At 46.5% G+C, this 22,992-nt stretch overlaps 1 protein-coding gene across 1 annotated transcript in view; it reads left to right on the forward strand.

Annotated features, from left to right (window-relative positions):
- The window catches only part of LOC103599214 (kinase suppressor of Ras 2), a gene marked incomplete at its 3' end in the record, with an annotated part of 244,172 nt that extends 224,514 nt beyond the window's left edge, over positions 1–19,658 (forward strand). Inside the window, exons 6-8 of the mRNA XM_008583318.1 lie at positions 608–691; positions 16,544–16,611; positions 19,534–19,658. Of these exons, the coding sequence (XP_008581540.1) occupies positions 608–691; positions 16,544–16,611; positions 19,534–19,658 (277 nt within the window). The remainder of the gene's footprint in view (positions 1–607; positions 692–16,543; positions 16,612–19,533) is intronic.
- Positions 19,659–22,992: the final 3,334 nt, after the last annotated feature.

Consider the following 22,992-nt stretch of genomic DNA (forward strand, 5'->3'; position numbering starts at 1 on the left):
GGGAGCTGAGCTGATGGTCTGAAAAGGCGTTCACTCTCGGGGACTCTCTCTGTTACTAAAGTTTGGGGTCTCTGCTCTTTTGGGAGGGGAGGGCCCCTTGAAGCTTCCCAGGTGATGTGACTAGCAATGATGGAGAATGTCTCAGTGGGTCCTCCTCCAGGGGCCCTACTTGTTTTGTGGCTCTCTGAGGTCTGTTCCAGCCCCATCCATTGCTCTGTCCTAGAACTAAGCTTGGCACATAATAAGCCACCAGGCAATATTTGTCAAATGAATGAATGACTGTTATGAATGTTCAAGGTGACAATGTAGTTACAACCCAATTCACTGAGCACTTACTATATGCCAGGTGCTCTGGGAAGCCCTTGACATGCATGACCTTGTTTAATCCTCCCAACAACCTGTGAGGTCAACACTCTTATTATCCCCACTTTACAAATGAGCAGACTGAGGCTCCTGTGGTTTAGGCAACTTGATTAAGCCACATATCTCAGAAGAAGCAGGACTGGAATCCAGGGCTCATGTGCCTACCCTTTAATTGGTTCATCCTCTTAGAGATAGGTCAGCTGCCATTGCCTTCCCTTGAACATTTTCTGTCTCTTTTCCACAGGTTTTCCACCAAGTACTGGATGTCTCAGACATGCACAGTCTGTGGGAAAGGAATGCTTTTTGGCCTCAAATGTAAAAACTGCAAGTAAGTGGCTGTGCCTTGGAGAGACTTGTCGTGGCGCCTGATGTCAGCTAGCGCCATACTGGGCTCAAAAATAGCTTACGAGAGTTTGGTTTCCTGACTCTTGGGAGAATTGTTTGCTTCTTTTTTTCAGAAATGGATCTTAAATGAACCTCTGCAATTGGGTTGAGGATCAGAGAAGCAATTCTGAATAAGAAGCAGAGTTATTCAATTCTGAATAACTCTGCCTGCTGCAGCACAGTGCTGCCTACATTGTCACAAGGTCAGGGGTTGGCAAACTATGTCTCTAGTTGACCAGACAGTAGACATTTTAAGCTTTACGGACCATAGGGTCTCTGTTGCAAATGGTCAACTGCCCAAAAGCAGCCATAGACAATACAGAAACAGACTTCACAAATTTATTTATTCCAATAAACTTTATTTACAAACACAGGCTGCAGGCTAGCTCTGGCCCTCAGCTGTAGTTTGCCAATCCTTGTGTTAGAATTTGCAAAGTCCTTTTCTCCTTGATTCTTTCTGCTCACAGTACCTCTCTGAAAGAGTGTTAAAATTCTCCCCAGTTTACGGATGTGAAAGCTGAGTCTCAGCAAGGAAAAGTGACAGCTCAGAAGTGGTAGTCAGGACTAGAACCCAGACCCCTAGCTCCTGTTCTACTCACTTTCTGTGGCATCATGTATGTCTGGAGTGTCTTGAGTTCTAGTGAGAAGGCCAGACCCCCCAAGCCCCCCACTTCCCTTCCCTTCACCACACCCATTCCAGGTTATGGCTGGCAAAAGGTTGGGAGGCAGGAGAAAACTGTGACATCAGCCGTGGGCTCTGGAGTCCAACTGAGCTGGGGTCAAATCCTGGCTCTACTGCTTTGTAGTTGTGTGACCTTGGGCAAGCCACCTCACACTTCTAGTATTTTCATCCACATGAAAGGAATCATCATCACACCTGCCTCAGGTGCCAGTGAGCATTCAATAAATCAGCACACAGGCCAAAGCGCACTACCCGGTTTAGAATTCGGTCCTCTGTAAGAAGTCACCAATGCATTCCTGTCTAGCCTCTCTTTCTCCTTCCGTAAACACATATTAAATACCCCCTCAGGACCAGTTACTATAAAACAGTCAACAACATTCAACTGTATGTAGTAGTTACAAATGAATGCACATCCGGTAGCTCTGTAGGAGTCACTAAAAGGACCCTAGGAATCCCTCTCTCCCCTCTAGCCTTGCTCTTCTTTGTCTAGCCCAGGCAGGGAACTCTTATTTGAACCCTCTCCAGCCTCCCTGCATCCATCCCTGCCTTGCAGTGGAGGTGAGATAGCAGCAGAGGTGAGTACTCACTCTCCCCAGCCCCTGCTCCCCCAGCCCAGTAGGCTCACCTGAGTAATGAAGGTATGGCTGAGCTCCCTTCCACCCTGGAGTTGTGGGGAGGATTAGTTTCAGCCCCTGAGCAGTCTTAAACACTGTGGCATAAAGGGAGGTGGAGGCAGTAATTACCAAGCACTAGTATTTTGAGGCCACCATCCCTACCTGGACCCAGGCTCCCAGGTGGCCTCTGGTCTTACTGACTCCAAGAGGCCTAAGGCCAGCTCTCAGGTGTGGCTTGCAGGCTGTCTGATTTCCCTGGTATACTGGCTGCCCTGTGTCTCATCTGCATGTATTTACACTGAGTTCTGTGGGGAAACAGGAGCTTTCACATCCTCACACCTGCCACGTGGAGGCTTTGAAGTCAGGTAATTAGGTGACAGGGATACAGCTGGGAGTCAGCAAGGCAGATCACTTCCCAAGACCTTTTAATTTTCAGCACTAGAGGCAGAACTTAAAGGTGGTCTCCGCTTGTGCTCTCTGTTCTAGAAGTAATGAGCAAAGGCTCAGGCCCTGCCAGGGGTGGAGGAGGAGACTGGGAAGGGCTGGGTGCAAGGAACAGGGTTTGGAAGCAGTCAGAACTAAGTTTGCTCCATTGCTGAACTCCCTGTCTGAGCTTGAGCTTGAGAGGTGTGTTATCTCAGGGCTCAGTTTCTTTATCAGCAAAGTGGGTGTGATATTAGTGCCCACCACTGTGCTGTTGGAAGGAGTCAATGCCCCAGATTACAATGTTTTATCAAAGAGCATTCCTCCCCAATCCATCTTGAGCAAAAATGGCTTCTGGCATGTAGGAGGCAGAATTCAAACCAGCTGTGGTTGGATTGCACCATTGATCTCACCAATTTGCTCAGCCCTTAGAAAAACTGCCAAAATGGTGAAAGCAGCTGCTGCAGCTGCTGTGAAGTACAGGCATGCTTAAGAAGTTTTGACATTGTGCTTGTATAAACTACAACAGGATTTAGAGCTATCCCTAGTACATAATTATGAGCATGCATTCCTGATATCGCCAGTTGAACTTCAAACTTGCTATTCTATGAATAAAAATCCTGCAGTGTTTGTATTAATTATAGTGAGGGTGAATGGTCACTTATATGTGTTTTCAAAGACTGGAAAATTTTTAGATGCAATTATGGGCTGATGGAAGGGTTGGATGAGGGGTAGAAATGGGTACCATGCAGGCCCCATTGTCAAAGAATTTAGAGGAGAGACACTGTATTAGTCTGTTTTGTGTTGCTACAACAGAGTACCTGAGACTGGGTAATTTGTAAAGAAAAAAGGTTTCTTTGGCTCACAATTTTAGGACAGCTGCATCTAGTGCAGGACTCAGACTGCTTCTACTCATGGTGGAAAGTGGTGGTGGGTACAAGCAGATCACATGGCAAGAGGAAGTGAGAGAGAGCGAGAGAGAGCGAGAGAGAGCAAGAGAGAGCGAGAGAGAGGGAGGGAGGCAGGTGCCAGGGTCTTTTAAACAACCAGCTCTTGTGGGAACTAATACAGTGAAAACTCACTCACTATCCCCACCCCCCAGGGAGAGCATTAACCCATTCATGAGGGATCCACCCCTGTGACTCAAACAGCTTCCAACACTGCCACGTTGGGGATCATATTTCCACATGAGTTCTGGGAGGACAATACATCCAAACTCCATCACACACTTATAGAGAAATGAGTTTCAATGAAATTGAAGTGCATGCAAAAAGAGCAGCAGCAGGCGGAATTTCAGAGAGGAGTCACTGAGTAATAGAGGCAGCTTCTTACAGAAACTGGCAGAATTATTTGTTCACTTATTCAACTAATGTTTATTGAGTATCTGCTATGCACCAGGCACTGTTGTAGGCACTGGGGAAACACCAGTGAATAAAACAAAGTCTCTGCCCTGGTGGAATTTATATGCTAGTGTGGATGTGTGAGGTGGGCAGATAGTAAACAAAGTAAATTAGTAAAACAGATCATATCATCAGATGATGCTAAGTGCTAACAAAAAGGACAAAGCAGAGAAGGGAGATAGGAGAGGCCAGGGTGGGCACTGCAGTTTTAATTAAAGTGGCCAGGGAAGGTCTCATACCTGAGTGAGAACTTTGAAAAATTGTAGTATGTGTTTCAGGTCATATGCTGTCCTCCTAAAACATGCCACAGGCATGGATTTGAATCTGCCCTAAGGATAGTGATTTTTTTTTTTTTTTAACCCAGAGAAATCCTGGTCCTGTTACTGCCAGAATCTTCCTGGGAGAAAGGGAGTGGGTCGCACCCATGCTAACCCATGTGTGGTCCCTGGAGCAGTGGTGTCAGCAGCACCTGGGAGCTGGTTAGAGATGCACAATCGCAGACCCCACCCCAGACCTGCTGCATCTGAATTTGCAGTTTCAGATGGTCCTGGTGATTCTTGTGCACATTAAAGTTTGAGAAACACTGCTCTGAATGTTCTCCAAATTCCTTTCCCGGGCTGCTTTTCTTTTCTGGATGATGGGTCTCAAGCTTGAGCATGCATCAGAATCCTCTGGAGGATTTGTTAAAACACAGATTGTTGGTGCCCCTCCCAGCCCCAGAGTCTCAGATTCAGTAAATGGGTCTGGGGTGGTCCCCCAGAATGTGCATTTCTGACAAGCTCACAGGTGATGCTGTTGCTGCTGGTTCTGGAACCCCACTTTGAGAACCACCGCTCTACACAGAAGTAGTAGTTTAAAAAACAAAGTCAGGCTGGCTGGCCAGATCAATTGGATAGAGTGTGGTGTTATAACACCAAGGTCAAGTTATAAGCTCATACCAACCAGCTGCCAAAAAATAAAAAGTCAAACTTTATTGTCCAGCTGGACATTTCACAATGTGACATGTTTTTGTAAGGATGGGCAGTCTGGGCTGATTATTTTTCAGGGTCTTCTCTTCTTACATCCCTTATCCTCACTCTATAGATCTGGGTCTGTTCATTATCGTCTCCCCAGTAAATTCATCCAGTAAATATTTGTGTGATGAATTAAAAAGATAACATATGATTAGGAGCCCAGGCTGTCGGTCAGACACACCTGTCTCTGCCACCAACTGATTGTGAGACCCTTTCTGAGCCTCAGTCTTTTTCTCTGTGGAATGGGAATAATAATATCTTCCTCACTAGATTGTTTTAAAAAAAATAAGATAATTACTCGGTAAAGTGCTCATCCTAGTCCTTGGCCCATTGTAAGTGCTTAATTAATGAAAGATAATACTATTACTAACTTTATGAATTAACTTTGGGGTGCCATATCCACCCAGGAAGCCAGAAACCTTTTCTTAATGTCTAACCCCCTTCCCTCCTGCTTTGGTTTAATGCCCACTTCCTCCGGAATTATCATCAGCTGTCTTGTTGGCACTCTGAATAGAGAGATTAACGAACTAATAGGAAATTAAGGCTCAGAAAGCAATTTGCAGTTATCTAAATTGAGGCGTTTTCATCTAATAGGTTTATGAGCACGGAATAGAGTTTAGCTCTAAGTGGTCGGATGTCAGCACAATCCACGAATTATCTGATAACTGGATTCAGCTGGCAGAAGTTTGCTTGTGCAGTAAGATGCTGGTGGATTAACCAGCCCTCAACTGGTGTTATCTGCGTCCTTCTCCCATCTCACGGTCCTTCCACAGGTTTCTGCAGGGCTGAGGTCTGGTTCTTTGAGAACCTTTCTACTCCTGCCTGCATTTCTCGCAGGGAAAATGCACAACAGTGATTTGGGTGGCTTCTGCTCTAGAAAACAAGAGTTTGAGCTGAGGTGTTTTTTTTTTTTTTTTTTTTTTTGTCCTGCACTGGCTGGAGTGTGGAAGGGAGGGGGATTCCTTCAAAACCACCAGTGGAGAAGTAGCATTTGAGCTGTCTCCTGTGCTTGTTTTAGCTACCCCATTCTCTCTTCTCATAGATCGTGCTTTGGGTCTGGTTAGGTCAGCCAGCCCTGGCAGAGGGTCTGCTGGGTGGGGATTCTGTGCTGCTGTTCGGGTATGAGGGTGAAAAAGACACACTTGCTTTCCTCAAGCTGCTCAGTCACCCTCAGTTCTCAAGGTGTGCTCTGGCCCCACCTGCCTCAAGATCAAGGTAGAAGCTTAAAACTGCAGTTTCCCCATCCCCTCTGCAGACTTCCTGGACCAGACTCTGTGGATAGGGTGTAGACATCTGCATCTAAATAAGCCTCCCTGATAATTTGTACTTAAGTGGGAGGGAACACTTAGATCTAGAAGGGGTATACGCAAGGTAGATAACACTACCATGGGGTAGGGAGTGCTGTGGGCTGCATGGGGTGGAGGACACATTGTGCACATCAAAGGAGGCTTGTTCCAGAGGACCCTGAAGCTAAGTCTTGAAGGAAGAGAAGTTCACCTTGAAGCAGGGCAGAGGGCCTTCTGGGCCCAGGAAACAGCCTGGGCAAAGGCTTGTACCAGGACTTGAAAGCCCTCAAGCATATTTGGCAATTTTTTGTACCAGGCAGACACTGGGGTAGAGAGATTGGTTCTCCTCAGGCCAGCTATTGCCAGGATTTATGCTGTTGCCACCTGAGGCTCCAGGCAGGGATGGAGACGGGGGTGGTGGGGGTGGGGAGGGAGGTTGCTCAGTGCCCATCTGGCCCCACTCCTGGAAAAGCAATCTTGGACTTTGGGGCCCTCTGCATCCTGAGAGCAGGTTGCCTGCCAAGGGAAAGGCCATGGGGAGGAGCATACTGGTGTCAGGACCCCCCTTCCTCCGGGTGGTAGAGAGGGGAGCAGCCCCCAGGAGTTCTGATATCCTCTGTTCTCAGGGCCTTGGACTGGAAGGGTATGACCGATCAAGTGATTTCCAAGTACCTTGTAGTTGCCTGAGACTCATTCTTCTCTAGGACCAGGGAGTGCTCACTGGATTGTAAAATTAGCGGACAATGAGCTCAGTCTTAGCTCACCCATGTGTGACATGGTGTCCTGCTCAGATTCCCAGTGCTACTGGTGCTGCTACTAATGGCTCATGCCGGAGACCCACTCTGGAGGCTGGTCCTTGGATGACCACAGCTGCCCCACCTGGACATGCCTGGGACTAAGCCTCTCTTCTGTCCTCAGCTGGCTCAGAGCCAGCAACTACCTGGGTCATGGGTGCAAAATCCCAGCCTCTACCTTGAGACAGACAGATTCTGTGGCACAGTTTACACTCCAGAGCTCCCCACAGGATCAGGTTGACACTAGATGGACCTGAAACCACAGCTTCGCTTAGCTTCTTCCTACTTCCTATCTTGCTTCCCCCTCAGTGGAAGAGATTTCTCCTGTGAGCATGTCCTCAGTAAATCTCTTGCAAGAATACCTATCTCGGGATCTGCTTCTAGGGAACCCAATGTGTGAAGTAAAACAACAGCCAGGACACAGACGCTGGAGCCAAGAAGAGCTGAGTGCAGGTCCTGGCTCTGCCACTTTCTCACTGTGTGATTCTGGGAAAGTTGCTAAACCTCTCTGATGTACTATGAAGCAAATACAGTCATTCAGTGTGATAGGACATGTGAGTGCCCCAATCACATTAATGACTTGGGAGTTCCTTCAAGTATTTAACTATGTGATTTAGCATTTATTTAGTTGGAGAAACTGCTTTTCTGTTACTACAAAGTATAAAAAGAAACATATCCACAAAATCATTTCCATGGGTTGAAGTTCTGGAAAAATTTAGCACATTTCCTTTTTTTCTGTAGTTCTTGTTACTCATTTTTCTTTTGGGATTTTCTGAACTAGTCATCTTCTTGGGAGACATGTTAGTTTATCTCGGTGTTTCTCAACCTTGGCACTAATGGCATTTTGGGTCAGATAATTCTTTTTTAGCACATTTCCTTTTTTTCTGTAGTTCTTGTTACTCATTTTTCTTTTGGGATTTTCTGAACTAGTCATCTTCTTGGGAGACATATTAGTTTATCTCGGTGTTTCTCAACCTTGGCACTAATGGCATTTTGGGTCAGATAATTCTTTGTGGTGGGGGCTGTCCTGTGCATTGGAGGATGTTTAGTGGTATCACTAGTCCCTACCACCTAGATGCCAATAGCACCCCCATCCCCAGTGTGGCAACTGAACATGTCTGCAAACATTGCCAAATGTTCCCTGGGGAGTGAGGGAGGCAAAATTGCCCATGGTGGAGAGCCACTGGTTTATTTAATAAATAACTCCTTCCCAATCAATGGGACTGTGATATGCATTATTCAGTTTTAGAATGGCCACTTTCAGTTGCTTGCCCTGTGTATGGAGCCATTACTAAAACATTCAATGTATAGGGTGAGTTATAAGATTCACCAAGGATGAGTTACAGGATTCACCCTATATGGTTATAAGGTGTTATCGGGTTATCAATCCTATCATTACAGGTGATTGATTATAGGGATTATCATCTCTATAATATTATAGGGTGATTAACCATCATGGCTTGCCTGGGACTTCTCAGGTTTAGCACTGAATGTCTCAAGTGCCTGGAAACCCACAGTCAGTCCCAGGTTGGATACTTTACAATAGAGGCAGGTCTGTGCTAGCTAAAAATGTTTTATGTGTTCCAGTTGAGGTCACTGCCCACTTCTGTGGGAGTGAGACCCATAATCGTTTCTGTAGTAAGTTAAGGGGCAGTGTTTGGAAACCTGAGTTAACTAGCTCCAGATTTGCAGTCTATTCTAGCGGTATTTTAATGCCGTTTATTCAAGCCCTCTCTCCTCCCACCTGCAGGAGCTGGCTGGACACGCTCACACTTAATTCTTTTTACAGAAGTGGTCACTTTGCCAATTTTCCCTTAAATGAGCCATGCATTTCTTCACCCAGTTTTGCTGTGTTCTTGGATCTTTTCACACTTGTATTTGATGTGCTTTTCAGTTTCCCTCTTATCCTGTGTTCTCCTTGCCTGTGTTCTTGCATCTACATCCATTGTTTTATCTGAAAATTTCCTGTTCTTGCAAAGTGGCTGCAGCCACAGGTGATGAGGAGATAGAAGTGTGAAGTAAGCCCTGGTTGGTTTGAGCCACTGAGTGCACTGATTTGCCCAGACTTTAGAAAACTAGGGAAATGATGAGCACTGATGTTGCAGCTGCTGCGAAGTTCCTGGAAGCTTCAGGAATTTGTACAACAGGCAGGATATTGGCAGGATATAATTATGAGCATGCATTTCAGAGATCACCAGCTTGAATCTTGAACTTACTTTTCCATTAATAGAAACACTTCTGCTTTTGCAATAATTATAATAGGAATGAATGGTCCCTTATATGCGTTTTTACCTGTTATAAGCAAAAATCGTGATCCAGTCATAGATATATATAAGGGATGATCATAATTCTACTAGAGGCTGAGGTGGGGATTAGACATGATGATGGGGATTATAATTATGATGATGATATCATGTAATGAGGCTTACCAAGTGTCAGGCATTTTGCTAAACACTTTGCATGCATGATTTCATTTAATCTTTACAACAATCGTGGAAGGAAGGTAGGGTCTATTATTATCCCCATTTTACAGAGGAGAAAACAGAGAGGCCTTCAGCCATAAATAGCTGGCCCAGAGACTCAGGGTGGGTGGATCTGTTACTCCATTACTCAGACCCACTGATCTATCTGATCAAGATCCCACACTCTTAAGCACTTTACATGGGCAGAGGGCTGGGCACACAGTAGGCTGGCAACAAGTGCTAGCTCCCACTCTGATGCCCTTGGACTGAACACACAGACTATGGGAAGCTTGTCTCAACCCAACCCTGGACCAAAGCTTTAGTCTTTTCCGCGTCCCTCCCCCAGCCTGCTACACTCTACCCTTTCTAGAATTGAAAAATGACAGGTGGGTCCTTGTGTTCTGATGACCACCTTGACGTCCAAGGAGCCAAAGTGACATACGGTCCCTTTTTCCTCTTTCAGGGAAGTTGCGGGAGGAGAGAGGGAAGGTGTCTCCAACAGGTGATAAATCTACAGCTTCCCTTACAGTGTCCTCTTATGGAGAGAATAGTTCTGGGGTTTTCCTGATGATTTTTCATAATGCCACTGGAGCCCAAGGTCTGATTTCTATGTCAATACTCCCCACTGCCCTTTGCTCATTTATGTTGTTGTTGGGTTTTGTTTTGTTTTGTTTTGTTTTTCCTATGAGTTGTAGGCTGAAGACCTAAACCCCACTGAGTTTTGAGCAGTGAGGGAAGAGGTGTTTTGATATCCTGCACTGAGAGTGCACTGAGGCACTTCTAGAAGCACTGGCTCAAGGGAGAGACCACAGGGGAACCAAAACAAGACCAAAATGCTCGTTTGGGGTATTCAACAAAACAAGCCCCACTGGAAAGGGGGTAATGATTTGGTTTAGTGATTTTGCAAGAAGCCTACAGGAGATGTTAATATAGTGACATGGGAAAAGAAAAACCAATGCGGGAGCAAGAAAGATAATGAGAGAGGGAGACTTTGCTGCCCTTTAATTGCATGTATCTGCTGCCAGAGGGGGTCTTTCCAAAATAATTATCCAGCTCTCACTTCTCGGTTTAAAGTACTTCATTGGTTCCACCCTGCTCTCAGGATAGAATTCAATCACATGACGAGACCTGAACCATCCCTGGCTTACCTCTCCTTCTGTCCCCCTCATCCCTCCCCTCTTTGTGCTCAGAGCTTCAGCTTCCAGCTGTCAACCTCTGCAGCAGGCCACATGCCAACTCATTGACATGTCTTTGCACCCCACTGCTTCTGCCTGGGTCTTTCTTGCACACCTCTGCTAGCTCCCATTTATCTTTCAAGCTAAGCTCAGCCACCCCTTCCTTCAGGAAGCCCTCCCCAGCTCCCCTCAAATGCACTCCCTGCCCCTCCCTGTCATACTGTATAACATACTACGACATTGTGGTTGTCTATTTACCTGTCTGTCTCCCTGCTCAGACTTTCCACTATTTGAGAGGAGGGCCAGGTCTGAGTGGTTCACTGTTTATACCTCCCAGGCTAGCACAGTGCTTGGCATATAGTAAGTTCTCAGTAAATAGATGTTGGTTGAGTAGATCTCAGTAGGAGCCTCTGGAGGGAAAGTAGTTCTCGCCAATGCAAGACACCAAAAACCTGGTTCTACGCCAAGTGGGATCATTTCTAAGAGGCAATTTTGAGGCAATGGGATGAATGGAAAGATGTTCATGCTTGAAGCCACAAGAGATGGGTTTACGTCCCTGGTCAGTAAACTCCGTGCTAGACTGTAAGATCTTTAAAGAAAGAATTCTTGCCCTATTTTATTATTATACCCCCAGTAACTAGCACAGTACTTGGCACAGCAGGAACACAATGATGTTTTTGAGTGTGTGAATGAATGAATTGTCCTGACTCTTCCCTTTACTATCTGTATGACTGGCTGCTTACTGGGCCTCAGTCTTCTTGACTCTGAAATGGGCATAACAGTATCTAGCTCTTACAGGACTGTTGTTCAGAGTAAATTGGTTATATAAGAGCACCTGGCTCCAAGTTGATGCTTTTTTAATGTTTCCTCAATTGCATGTTAAGGGTCAGATTTTTTAAATGTTCCATTTGTACTCTGTAAGGAAAGGCTGGGCCCTACCCTGATGGATTATTGCAAAGTAAGCTGGTGTGGGACAAGAGAAAGTAGCAGAAATGAGGGATTTGGGGTGCTCAAAGCAAACTTTCCATACATTGGTTAGATTTGTCCAGTGAACCATCTGAAATTGACTTGACAGTCTTCCCCAGCAGGAGTGCTGCTCATCCCCCCTCTGCGAAGGCTAGCATTCTGATCCCAGCTCCACACCAGGCTGTAGGCTTGTCTTGCTTCACAGTTCTGCTGGGGGTGATGGCAAATCTATTAAGAAAACAGCAGAGCTGCTCGTAAAAGGGACCATTTGTCCCCCACAGTTCCCGGGCAAGGTCCATGGAGCTTCGGTTTGCTTCTGGTCAAATCCCTGTGCCCCTCCCCCATGCTGGGGGGAAGGGAGGGAAGAAAGAAGGGAATGCAGAGAGGGACACATTTGCATTTCACAAACTAGCAGGGATATAATTTATAAGAAATAGAAATCATTTTTCAAAAACACTTTGATAGCGACTAGAACGCTGCTACATCAGGAGCATTTGACAGATTTTCTGTTCTGTCCATCCTTCCTTCCTTTTTCTTTCCCTCTCTCTCTCCATTTCTCCAGTATTTATTCAGCACATATTATGTACCACGTACCAGCACCTTTCAGTAAAGGGGGGAAGGAAAGGGAGCCACAGTAATGAGGAAGACCCAGATTTTGCCCTCAAGATAAGATCACCTATTTAGTTGGACAGAGACAACACCTCATTTCTCCAGCACCTCCTTTGGGAGACTACGATATTCCACATAAGCAACTTTTCTCGATAACTGAAGCTTATCCAATTAAGCCTTAGAGGTTAAAAAAAAGTAACTATTTTCAATGAAAGCTTTAAATAAATCCCTCCCAAATTTCCAGGCTCTATGAGGATAGCTTGGCATTCCCTGGGTGCACTCCAGGTGTGTTTTATCCCTCCCTGCTGAAACATTGACCTCTTCGGTGCCTGTGTAAGCACTACACAGGCATTTTCTCATTTTATGTCCCCTTGGTCACACAGCTGGGAAGGGCAGAACAGTGATTTAGGCTTGGGTCAGCTTGATTCTGAAGCCCAAGCTTTTAACCACTTCTGGAACCACACAGGACCTCTCCCTGCTGCCTGGGAGTCATTCGGAGCCCCCGTCCTAGATCATGGTGCCGCTGCTACCCCATGTCTGGGGTGCAGGTTTGCCATCTCCCACGCTGTCCGGGGCAGCTGGCTGTGTCCTCCCCACCCCTCCCCTTCCCTCCCTGTGACACAGAGCACCTGGAGGACCACATTCATTAAGGGCTGTGGGCTAAAGAGACACCGCAAGAGCAACGAGCAGCAGACTTGGTTTCGGTGCAGAAGCCGTGGGACATTCCACATTGGTGGGTCAGAAGGTCTCTTAATTATCGTGGTGTCAGTTGGGCTCCTCTGTTTCTACAGACCCAGAGACCAAGATTTTAGGGAAAGTGGTTTATTTGAGAGGTGATCCCAGGCCACACCAATAGGGAAGTGGGTAAGTGAGACAGGGAGGGAAGGCAGCCATCGCTGGGTGCATTGAAGAGCAGGTTATGGCTGCAGGCACCTGCGTGTAATCCCACAATGAATGTACCTCTGAGTCGTCCCACCCAAAGGAGAGGAGACTGGGATGTTCATCAACCTACTCCTGCCCTGGTTAGTTGCAGGCTCCAGGCATTCCAGCCAGCCTTGTTTCCAGCTAAAGAAAGTCTTAGGGGCTTGTAGTAGAAAGCTGCTGCACAAACTAGCAATAATTACGGTAACTACCATACTAAAGAGGATAGTAGCTGTCGCTTTGTGAGTACCTACTGCATGCCAAGTATTTGTCCTGGACACCCTACTTGCATCATATCATTGGTTCTCACTGCAACCCTGTGAGACAGATGCTACACTTCGCAGATGAGGAAACTGAGGCTCAGAGTGGGTCAGTGACTTGCCTGAGTTGTCACAGCCAGGAAGAGGTGGTGTCAGGATTTGAACCCAGGTTTATCTCCTGACCCCACTTCCCTTTTAGGAGAGAGCACTATATTCTGGAAGATTAAGGCTCCCAGACGTCTCTCATCTAGGCATGTATTCCTCTTATACAGGGGTTCTTGAACTTTCATGTGTGCTTGCCAAAAATTCACATTCCCATCAGGCAAACACTAAATCAGAACCTCAGAGGGTAAGTTTGGGGAATCTGATTTTGAGACAGGAAGTCTCCTGATAAATTGCACACTAGTAGTTCTTTCTTTCACAGGCAGTGAAAAAGGAAAATTTTACTTGGGGGGAATCATGTGCATTTCTGGCTGGAAAATGATTCTTCATAAGCGGGACATGCTAGTAGTTCTTTCTTTCACAGGCAGTGAAAAAGGAAATTTTTACTTGGGGGGAATCATGTGCATTTCTGGCTGGAAAATGATTCTTCATAAGCGGGACATAGTGTGTCCGCATGGTGCAAAACCTGTCGTTCCTCTTCCCCCTCCCTCCAGGGTCTGTGTCATTTCAGTGCATGGCTAATCCTGCTGACTCTATTAGCAGATCCTGGTTGTGCAGGCTCTGATTCCTGACATCTGAACTTCAGGCACGGTGTAAGTGCCTGGGCAGCGGAGATATTTCTCTCAGGGTTTTCTGCATGAGCAAGGCTGCGCTTCTGCTCCTAATGCTGCCCTTGGAAGCCCCTGGCTGGAAGGTCAAGTGCTCCATCTCCCATTCTCCAGCCAGAAGCAAAGGAGGGCTTTCCCATTACTGCAAGAGACGAGCAACAAGGGACACTGGAGAGGAAAATGCCAGGGAATAGGACAGGAAATGGGCTGGGGCAGTGGGAGGCCTGTCCTGCTCTGTCCTGTATGGCAGTGGTCCAAAGGTTAAATGAAATTGCTTCTCTCTGCCTCAAAGTGCTGCCCACGATAGCAACCTTCGCATCTGTGAGTTGCCCTTCTGGCTGGGCTTGTTAGAAAAGACTCCTCGGTGGGGGTGGCAGAAAGGAAACATTTCTTTCTGGAAGGTTCCAGAGTGGAGTCCAGCTGTTCCAAGTGCAGAAACTTCTTGGTTCAACTCCCCTTTAGCATCAGCAGATTCCCCAACTGAGAGCATCCCAAACATCAGTCTGACACTGTCAGTCTTCAGAGACTTCCAGGGGCTTCTCAGTGCCTGTAAAATCAGATGCAGACTCTTTGCCATGCCCTCCAGGCCCCTGCCCACCTCCCCTTCCTATCCTCACTGCCCTTGCCCCCATCATTTCAGCCTCATTGACCTTTCACTTCTCACCTCTGAACCCACCAGGCTTGTTCTTGCTTCCAAACCTTTACGCCAGAACTCACCTCCAGAGGCCCTCCCAGGTGACACCTGCCCAAAGAGGCTGCTCTTACCCCCATCACTCTCCATCCCATTTCCCTGTATGATTTTTTCATGAACTTACCACACCTGCAATTATTTCATTTATTCACTTAAGTGTTTATGATCCCTCCCCATCGGCCTCAGAGGTGCTGATCCTACAGAGCTGATGTAGGGCCCAGAAAAGCTCCCAGGTGGTGCTGACGCTGCTGGCCTGGGAACCCCATTTTGAGAACCACTGAGCTAGACCAATGAGGGGGAATCAATTGGCCTCAGAGGTGCTGATCCTACAGAGCTGATGTAGGGCCCAGAAAAGCTCCCAGGTGGTGCTGATGCTGCTGGCCTGGGAACCCCATTTTGAGAACCACTGAGCTAGACCAATGAGGGGGAATCAATGTCAAGTCTGTCCCTGAGTTTTGAACCCAGTCTGTTAAAGAGAACTATCAAATCCCTAGACGGGAAGGGGATGGAGGGCAAATCTAAAGTTCCCACTTCTCTGTATAGTGTTCGTGCGCTTCTGTTTTAATACTGAACCTCTAAGCACCCCAAGGCAAGCCCTCTGGCAGAGATGATGGCTGTTGGGAGTTAGGCTGGTGTGCGCAAAAATGTAAGGGAATCCAATGTGATGTGGATGGAGCACTTACGGCACCTTCCACAGTGAATATCAATCTTATTGACATAGTTTTAAAAGAAAAAGACAAGGCCAGATTGCAGTAAATTGGGGTTCTTGTCTCTGTGAAGTTAGACAACTGTCATGGGAAGAGCAAGGTGAAATTTTAGGCTTATCTCAAAGGAAGACATTTGACTCTAAACTCTTCAACTTAATACCTCTAAAACTTAATACCCATTACTAATCTCATCCCAGTTGGAAGCCCCTGTTGGAGTCTTCTACATCTTGAGCCTTTAAGAAAAGTGAGAGGCTACCTTTGGGACCACTGACCTGCATTTTCTTGCCAGGGCAAGTCAGTTGGTCTTAGTTTTTCCATCTGTAAAATGGGAATGACAATGATACCCATTTCGTAAGCTTGCTATAAAAATCGAATGACATAGTATATGTAAAATGATTAGTAACGATGGCTGGCAAATGAGTCTTTAAGTAAATGGTAGATGATGATTAGAATTGTAAGGATGATGATGACAAATATGGACTGATAGGGGAAAATACTTTCCAAAGCGTGACGTCCATGTGGGCACTGTTGGAGAAGCAGTTGCCACCCACTCTTGGATCACCCAGGACTGACCTGAGAGAGTGGAATGGCAGCAGCCTCCCTCCAGAGTTAATGTCTCGGATATGCCTGTGCAGTAGCTGCCCCAACTCATTGCACATCTTGGGATCCACAGCACCCAGAGCTTTCCAGAACAGTGGATGTCCAGTGGGGGCATCCCATTCGTCCATCCACCCACTCATCCATCTACTCCTCTATTCATCTACCCACCTATCCACCCTCCATCTACTCATCCATCCATCCATCCACCCACCCACCCATTCTTCCACCCATCTATCCACCATCCATCTATTCCTCCAACCACTCATTCATCTGTCCATCTATCTACCTACCCTCTTATTCATCTAATCCTCTATTCATCCATCAATCCATCCATCCATCCACCCATCCATCCACCCACCCACTCCTCCACCTGTCCACCCACCCATCCTTCCATCCATCTTTCTCTGTCTTTCTCTCTCCCAGGTTAAAGTGCCACAACAAATGCACCAAAGAAGCTCCACCCTGTCATCTCCTGATCATCCACCGAGGTGGTAAGTATTTAACACTTGCTGCCCTAGGGGTCAGTGTGGGTGGGGGCTCCTGCAACCCATCCAAGATAGCTGTTCCACCCAGGCTGACTCTGGACACCTCCCGATCCCTTGATACTTGCCTATTTCATTTCTTTCTTTCTGACACCCTTCATCCTCACACCTGTGTCCTTTATCCATCCCCCATCCCTGTTCTCCCTGTTCCTTGCCTCTGTATTAGTCCTTCTGATACTTTAGTCCCCAGGTTTATACCCCCCTCCCTAACCCTGTTCTCTCATTCTCATCTCCTCTCCTAATTTGCAGTGTCCTCTTTCCCCCAATCCCATTGTTCTTCCTTCCCACTGGATTAGTGTTTTTCCATTATGTGCACTCCAGACTCAATCAAATGGGAAGGGGTCTGACTTGCCTGTTGATTTGGGCCAACTGTGTTTCATCCCCTAGAGCCCTGGGAGTGTCTGGGCTAATGTGTCCTGGAAGGGAGGTAGCAGCTGCCTTTGGGAGGGCCTCTGCCAGCCTTCCACTGTGGAAAAGCAAGACCAATCTAGCTGGAAGGAAAGACTAGAAGGAAAGGCTTTTCCCTGCCTGCCAAGGACTCAATAGGAGACACCTCCTTGGGAAGCCTTGTAGTCCAGCTTTCAGAAGAGTTCCCCTTGTTTTCATGCTGTGGGGTAGTTACCCCAGGACTACATCCTTCACGTTGCCACTCATCCCTGGAGGACTCTTTAGGCCTGTGCTGTCCCGTGCAGTAGCTACTAGCCACATCTGACTATTTAAATTCAGATTAATTAAAATTAAATAAAAATACAAATTTAACTAATCACACCAGCCACATTTCAAGGGCTCAGGAGCCACATATAGCTACCACATTGAATAGTGCAGATATAGAGCATTTTTATCATTGCAGAAAATCCTGCCAGACATCCGGTCCAGACCTTGCCATTCAAAGCGTGGTTCATGGACCAGCAGTATGAAGATCACCTGGGAACTTGTTTGAAATGCACAATTTCTGACCCCATTCCAGATCTACTGAATCAGAATCTGCATTTTTAACAGGATCTGCAGGGAATTCCTGTGCACTTTAAAGTTCAGAAGCACTGCTCTAGAGTGGGAGTCTCATGTCAATTCAGATGCCTACTAGGGCAAAACAAGTGTCCTAAATGTGAAGAGCTGACCAGATGGGGCCATGGCAAACTGGAACGCCTGGGCAGCTTCTAGAGATGGTAGCTGCTCCAGCAACAATGCAGACCTGTGTTAATAGCATTTCTGATGTTTCAAACAAAAGTTCAAATAGAGTTTTATGTGCCATATATTATTTTCAAATGTGAGCAACTTATTAAAATATTTTAAGTTCCTTCTGGCCATCTCCCTGCCACCCCTGCTCCCCTCCATCTATGGGTTGGATGGTGCTTTAGAGCCACCAGGGAACAACTTTAGGGCACAGCAACTCGCTAATCCAATACTAAGCCCTCCTTTCTCATCCTCCCTCTACACCCCTCCCATCTCCCCTGGTCCTGGTCAGTGCATGCTCAGGGGGATCTGCTCTATTTTAGAATAAACCCACGGGACACTTAAGAAGGTGGCAGATTGCTGTTGAAACTACTGTGATGTGTCTCAAAGCCAGTGGGTAGCTGGTGTTCAGTGATCTTTGCATTGTTTATCTCCACAAAGAGAGAGAATTGCAAGTGAAGGAAAAGCCTTCAGCTCTCTTCCCTTGCCCCTTCCTACCCCACATCCATAATTAAGAAGCATCTGTTCCTTGAGGAACTGTATACACTCAATGAGGCTATTTTAAAACCTGAATTCTCATTGCTCTTGACCCACTGCCTTGGGTCAGCTTCACTGGGAAGATCGCCTCCACCAAATTCCTCTCCATAAGGGGTCTTGCTGGAACCCGACTCCCACGTGGAGATGAGACCCAGCCTGTGGAAGGTGACCTGCTCTTGGAGGTTGGCATTTGAAGAAGGGCTCCCTCCCACCACCTTCAAGTCCGTGTCCCCTTAACTCAAAGGTGGCAGGTGCCTATATGTGCAAAGCAACCTGAACTTTCCAGAAGTCTACAGCTTCTTGCTTTTTCCCTTCCTTGGTAGGAGGTTGAAAATATAGTCAGTTTCCATGGTGATGGCAGCTCAGGCTAAGCAGATAAATTAAATCCCTGGTCAGCTTAAAGCTTTAACTTCTCAGCCAACACCCTTTTCTCACCCCTGCAATAAAAAGCAACTAACAGGTAACAACATCAAGCATCAAATTTGAATTTGAGCTTCCTACTTTTGTCCCTTTTCTTGTTCCCCGGGAGTAATAGAAATAACAAAAGGGAGAGGGGCTTGGATGATGCAAATTGGATCAAGAAGCATTTATTTAGCATCAACTGTATGCCCAGCTTCCTGTGTGGCTTTAGGCATGATACCAAGGGGGATGTCTGGAAGAGCTGAGCCTTTCTTTCAGGTATCCAAGGGCTTTGTTTAGAACAAATGATGTGTTTTGATGTGCAACAGGCTGCTCAGGCCTGAGAAATCCTAAAAGTAACGAAAAATGATCCTACCATAAAGTTTAGAAGGGCACAGTCAGATGGATATTGTGAGCTTGTCCACTGATTACTGGCTCTGAGAAACCAGGAACCTCTTGTGTTTACAATGAGTTTCAATTCTGAAATGAATGCCACAATACAACATTATGATATTGAAAAAAACCCTGATAACTTGTTTTATTATTATAATTTTTAATTACCCAAAGTCATATATTGACAATACAAAAATTTTAGAAACCACAAAGAACATAGTGACACAAGAACTGTCACTTTTAATGGAAGAATTCTCTTCCACTCTCAGGGGGGTGGGCGGTCAAGGTGGGGTCTGATCTATGCACTCCTGATGTCATCGAAGCCAAAGTGATACTTAAACTCCCAAATTGCTGTTTTTACCCCTACGGATCCAGCAAGGTTGGTCCGGACAGAGTCAGTCCCATGTGACATCAACAACCCTCTACGGAAACCACCCCGGTATTCAGACCTGCACATCAGTCAGACTCTCCCCAAAACCAACAAAATCAACAAGGTGAGGCTGGGCTTCTGCTGGGTCCAGACATGTGGGGCTGGTACCACCAGGTGAGAGGTGGGGGAGGAAGGGACTGATCTGGGAGTATGGCCCTCCCCTCCCAGCCCACCTGGGCTCTCCTGGTTCTGTGCTGATTGTGTTGAATAGAGCTTGGGACCATCCAGCAATCAATGGTGAGGTGCGTGTGCCAGAAGTCTCTCTGATTTAGAGAGAGGGCACTTGGGAATGAGAATGAATGGGTGTGTTGAGGGTGCAACAGGGATCAGAAGAGGGGCAGAAAGAGAGTTTCCTTCCTGATCCAGACCACGCCTGCTTTGCTCTGTGAGATGTTTCACCATCTGCTGGGATCAGTTTTGCAGATGATTCTGGGCTTTCTGACACATCTGTTGAATCAAACCACCAAGGAATGGGATGGGGTCTATTTCTGAGCTTCTGATGGAGACTAGGTGGACAAATATCTTTGGGGCCCTGAGCTCTGAGCAGCAAACAACCAGTTTGGTTGACTTCTGGCTCGTCTCCAGGTCGGTGGTCAGCAGTGGGTTCCTCTGTGCACCTTTCCTTCCATTGTGGTCTGGAAATTATTAGCATGATTTCCACATTCTTTCTTTGGACTGTTGATGGGGCTGCATCAAAGCTATCCTAGGGATACTTCTCCCAGCCCCACAGTAGGAGGCAAAGATTGCACATGCCAACAGGTGACTTCCCAAGCTTCACAAGAAGATCACATTGTGTTGAAGGTGGATAAAAGATGTATCAACACAAGGACAGGGGAGATCCCAGATGTGCATTGTGATGACCATCAACCTCCCATTGGCAAGGCACAGTCTTGCTTCTCTGCATAAGGCTAGAGAGAGGATGCTCACTCCCCAACACATTCTTCACATAGCAGCCAGAGTGATTCTAATTAATTTCACTCTCTTCTTTAAAAACTGTCCAATGGCTTTCTAGTGCATTTAGAAAACAAATCAGACTCTTTGCTGCAGCCCACAAGGCTATGCATAATTTTGTTCCTCCCTCCATCTCTGATCTCTCCTTCCATGCCTCCCCACCAAAGCCCATATGTTATTTTCCTCTCGTGCTATCACCCACAGTTTTTACTACTAGATCTCAGAGCCAGTCACTATCTGGCTCCTTATGGCATCATCCTAGCAATCTCTGATCTCTCCTTCCATGCCTCCCCACCAAAGCCCATATGTTATTTTCCTCTCGTGCTATCAACCATAGTTTTTACTACTAGATCTCAGAGCCAGTCACTATCTGGCTCCTTATGGCATCATCCTAGCAGATGAGAGCGCTTGGCTTCTGGTGTCAGGAAAACCTGGCAGCCAGTGTTGTCTTCCTCCATGTACTAGCTATGAGACTTTGGGCAAGTAACTTAATCTCTCTGAGCCTCAATTTTCCTACATGTAAGATGGGGGTGCTCCAGTTTCTTACTGCTGTACAACAAACTACCCCAAAGTTAGTGGTGTAAAAAAACCATTCTTTTAATATGCTCACAGAGTCTGTGGGTCAGGAATTGGGACAGAGCACAGAGGGGATGGTCTCTCTCTGCTCCCATTATTCAGGGACTCAACTGGGAAAACTCACATCTGGGGGCCAGAATCATCTAGAACAGGGATTGGCAAACTGTGGCCCACAGGACAAATCCAGCCCACCACCTGTTTTTGTGCATATCGTCTGTGGCTGGTTTTGCACTGTAGTGGCAGAGTTGAGTAGTCATGACAGAGACCATGTGGCCTGCAAAACCGTAAGCATTTACTGTCAGGTCTTTTACGGAAAAAGTTTGCTGACCCCTGATCTAGAGGCTTCTTCGAGACCATGTGGCCTGCAAAACCGAAAGCATTTACTGTCAGGTCTTTTACGGAAAAAGTTTGCTGACCCCTGATCTAGAGGCTTCTTCACTCACATGTCTGGTACCTGGGCTGGAATAAGTCAAAGTCTGGGCTCAGCAGAGATGAGGTAGACCCCTTACGTGTGGCTTGGGCTTCCTTACAATATGGCTGCTTCAGGGTAGTTGGGCTTCTTACACGGCAACTCATGACTCAAAGAACAACTGAGCTAGCAAACAGGGCAGTGTCACCTTACTAAGGGAAGTGTCACAAGCCTGCACAGATTCAAGGCGAGGAGACATAGACCCTGACTTTTGATGAGAAGAGTCCAAAGATTTGTAGTCATGTTTTTAAATGCCCATGGTGGTCAATAACAACCTCAGAGAGTTGTTGTGGGGATGAAATTAAACAATCAACATTTACATGCACTTAGTTCTGTGTATGGCACATAGTAAATGTCCAGAAAATCCTAACTATCAGCTTAAATCCTGGAGCCTCCAATCAAATGTCATGTTGGGTCCATGTTTCCTTTGTTATTTGCAAAAGGAAATAACATTTCACACAGGTCTGAAGGAGAAGGGATCCCCACTGCTGGCAAGGTTGAGGGGGCTCAAATACAGCTCCTGGAAAGTAACTGTGTATCCCTTATAACCCATTCTTTCCTTCGTGACATCATGAGGGGTGAGGAACTCAGAAGTGCCTCTAGACCTTTATCTCTGGCTTTACAGACACAATGATCCTCTTGGTGTCACATGGGACAGGAACATGGGTCAACTGGATCAGTGACTGTGACATTGTTCTGCTTGTCTGCCAGCGAGAGAATTTGATAAGGGAAATACATTAACCTCTATTTAGAAAGCAGCTTTGACACGAAGGTGGATGAGATCTATCATAGGCCTGGGTTATTTTTTCCCCTCTCTCTCTTCTCACTGGCTTCACACAGATTCTTTTTGTCAGGCAATGATGTGGTTAGTGCAATAGATTTCTGGGCCAATTTGGTCTGAAGATTTCCTTCTCCTTGCTCTTTGTCTCCTCTCCTGTCTAGCTAGTCAATCCAGGTTCACAAAGGCCACGTTTTTTCACCTAACACAGTGGTTAGAGTGTAGGTTTTGAAGTGAGAAGGCTGGGGCTTGCAACTCAGCTCCTCAACTTGCTGTGTGACTTTAAGAACATCATTTCAAGATCTGCCTGCCTTAGTTTTTCCCTCTGCAAAATAGGCAGTATAATAGGAGGTACTTATTGGGACTGTGGAGAGGGTTAGATGTGTGATAGGTATAAAGGATTTGGTCCTGGATACTCAGGGCATGGAAGTAGCTTGATGATGAAGAAGACAGGAAAGGAGGAGGAAAAGGAGGAGGAAGAATAAGGAAGGAGGAAGAAGAGGAAGAAAAGGAGGAAGAGAAGGAAGAGGATAAGATGCAGGAGGAGGAAGGCGGGTGGAGGAGATGGAAGATGGAGGAGATGGAGGAGGTGGAAGAGAAGCAGCAGCAGCAGCAGCAGCAGCA

This window comes from Galeopterus variegatus, unplaced genomic scaffold, assembly GCF_000696425.1.
Source record: "Galeopterus variegatus unplaced genomic scaffold, G_variegatus-3.0.2 Scaffold2886, whole genome shotgun sequence".
NCBI classification, from domain to species: Eukaryota; Metazoa; Chordata; class Mammalia; order Dermoptera; family Cynocephalidae; genus Galeopterus; species Galeopterus variegatus.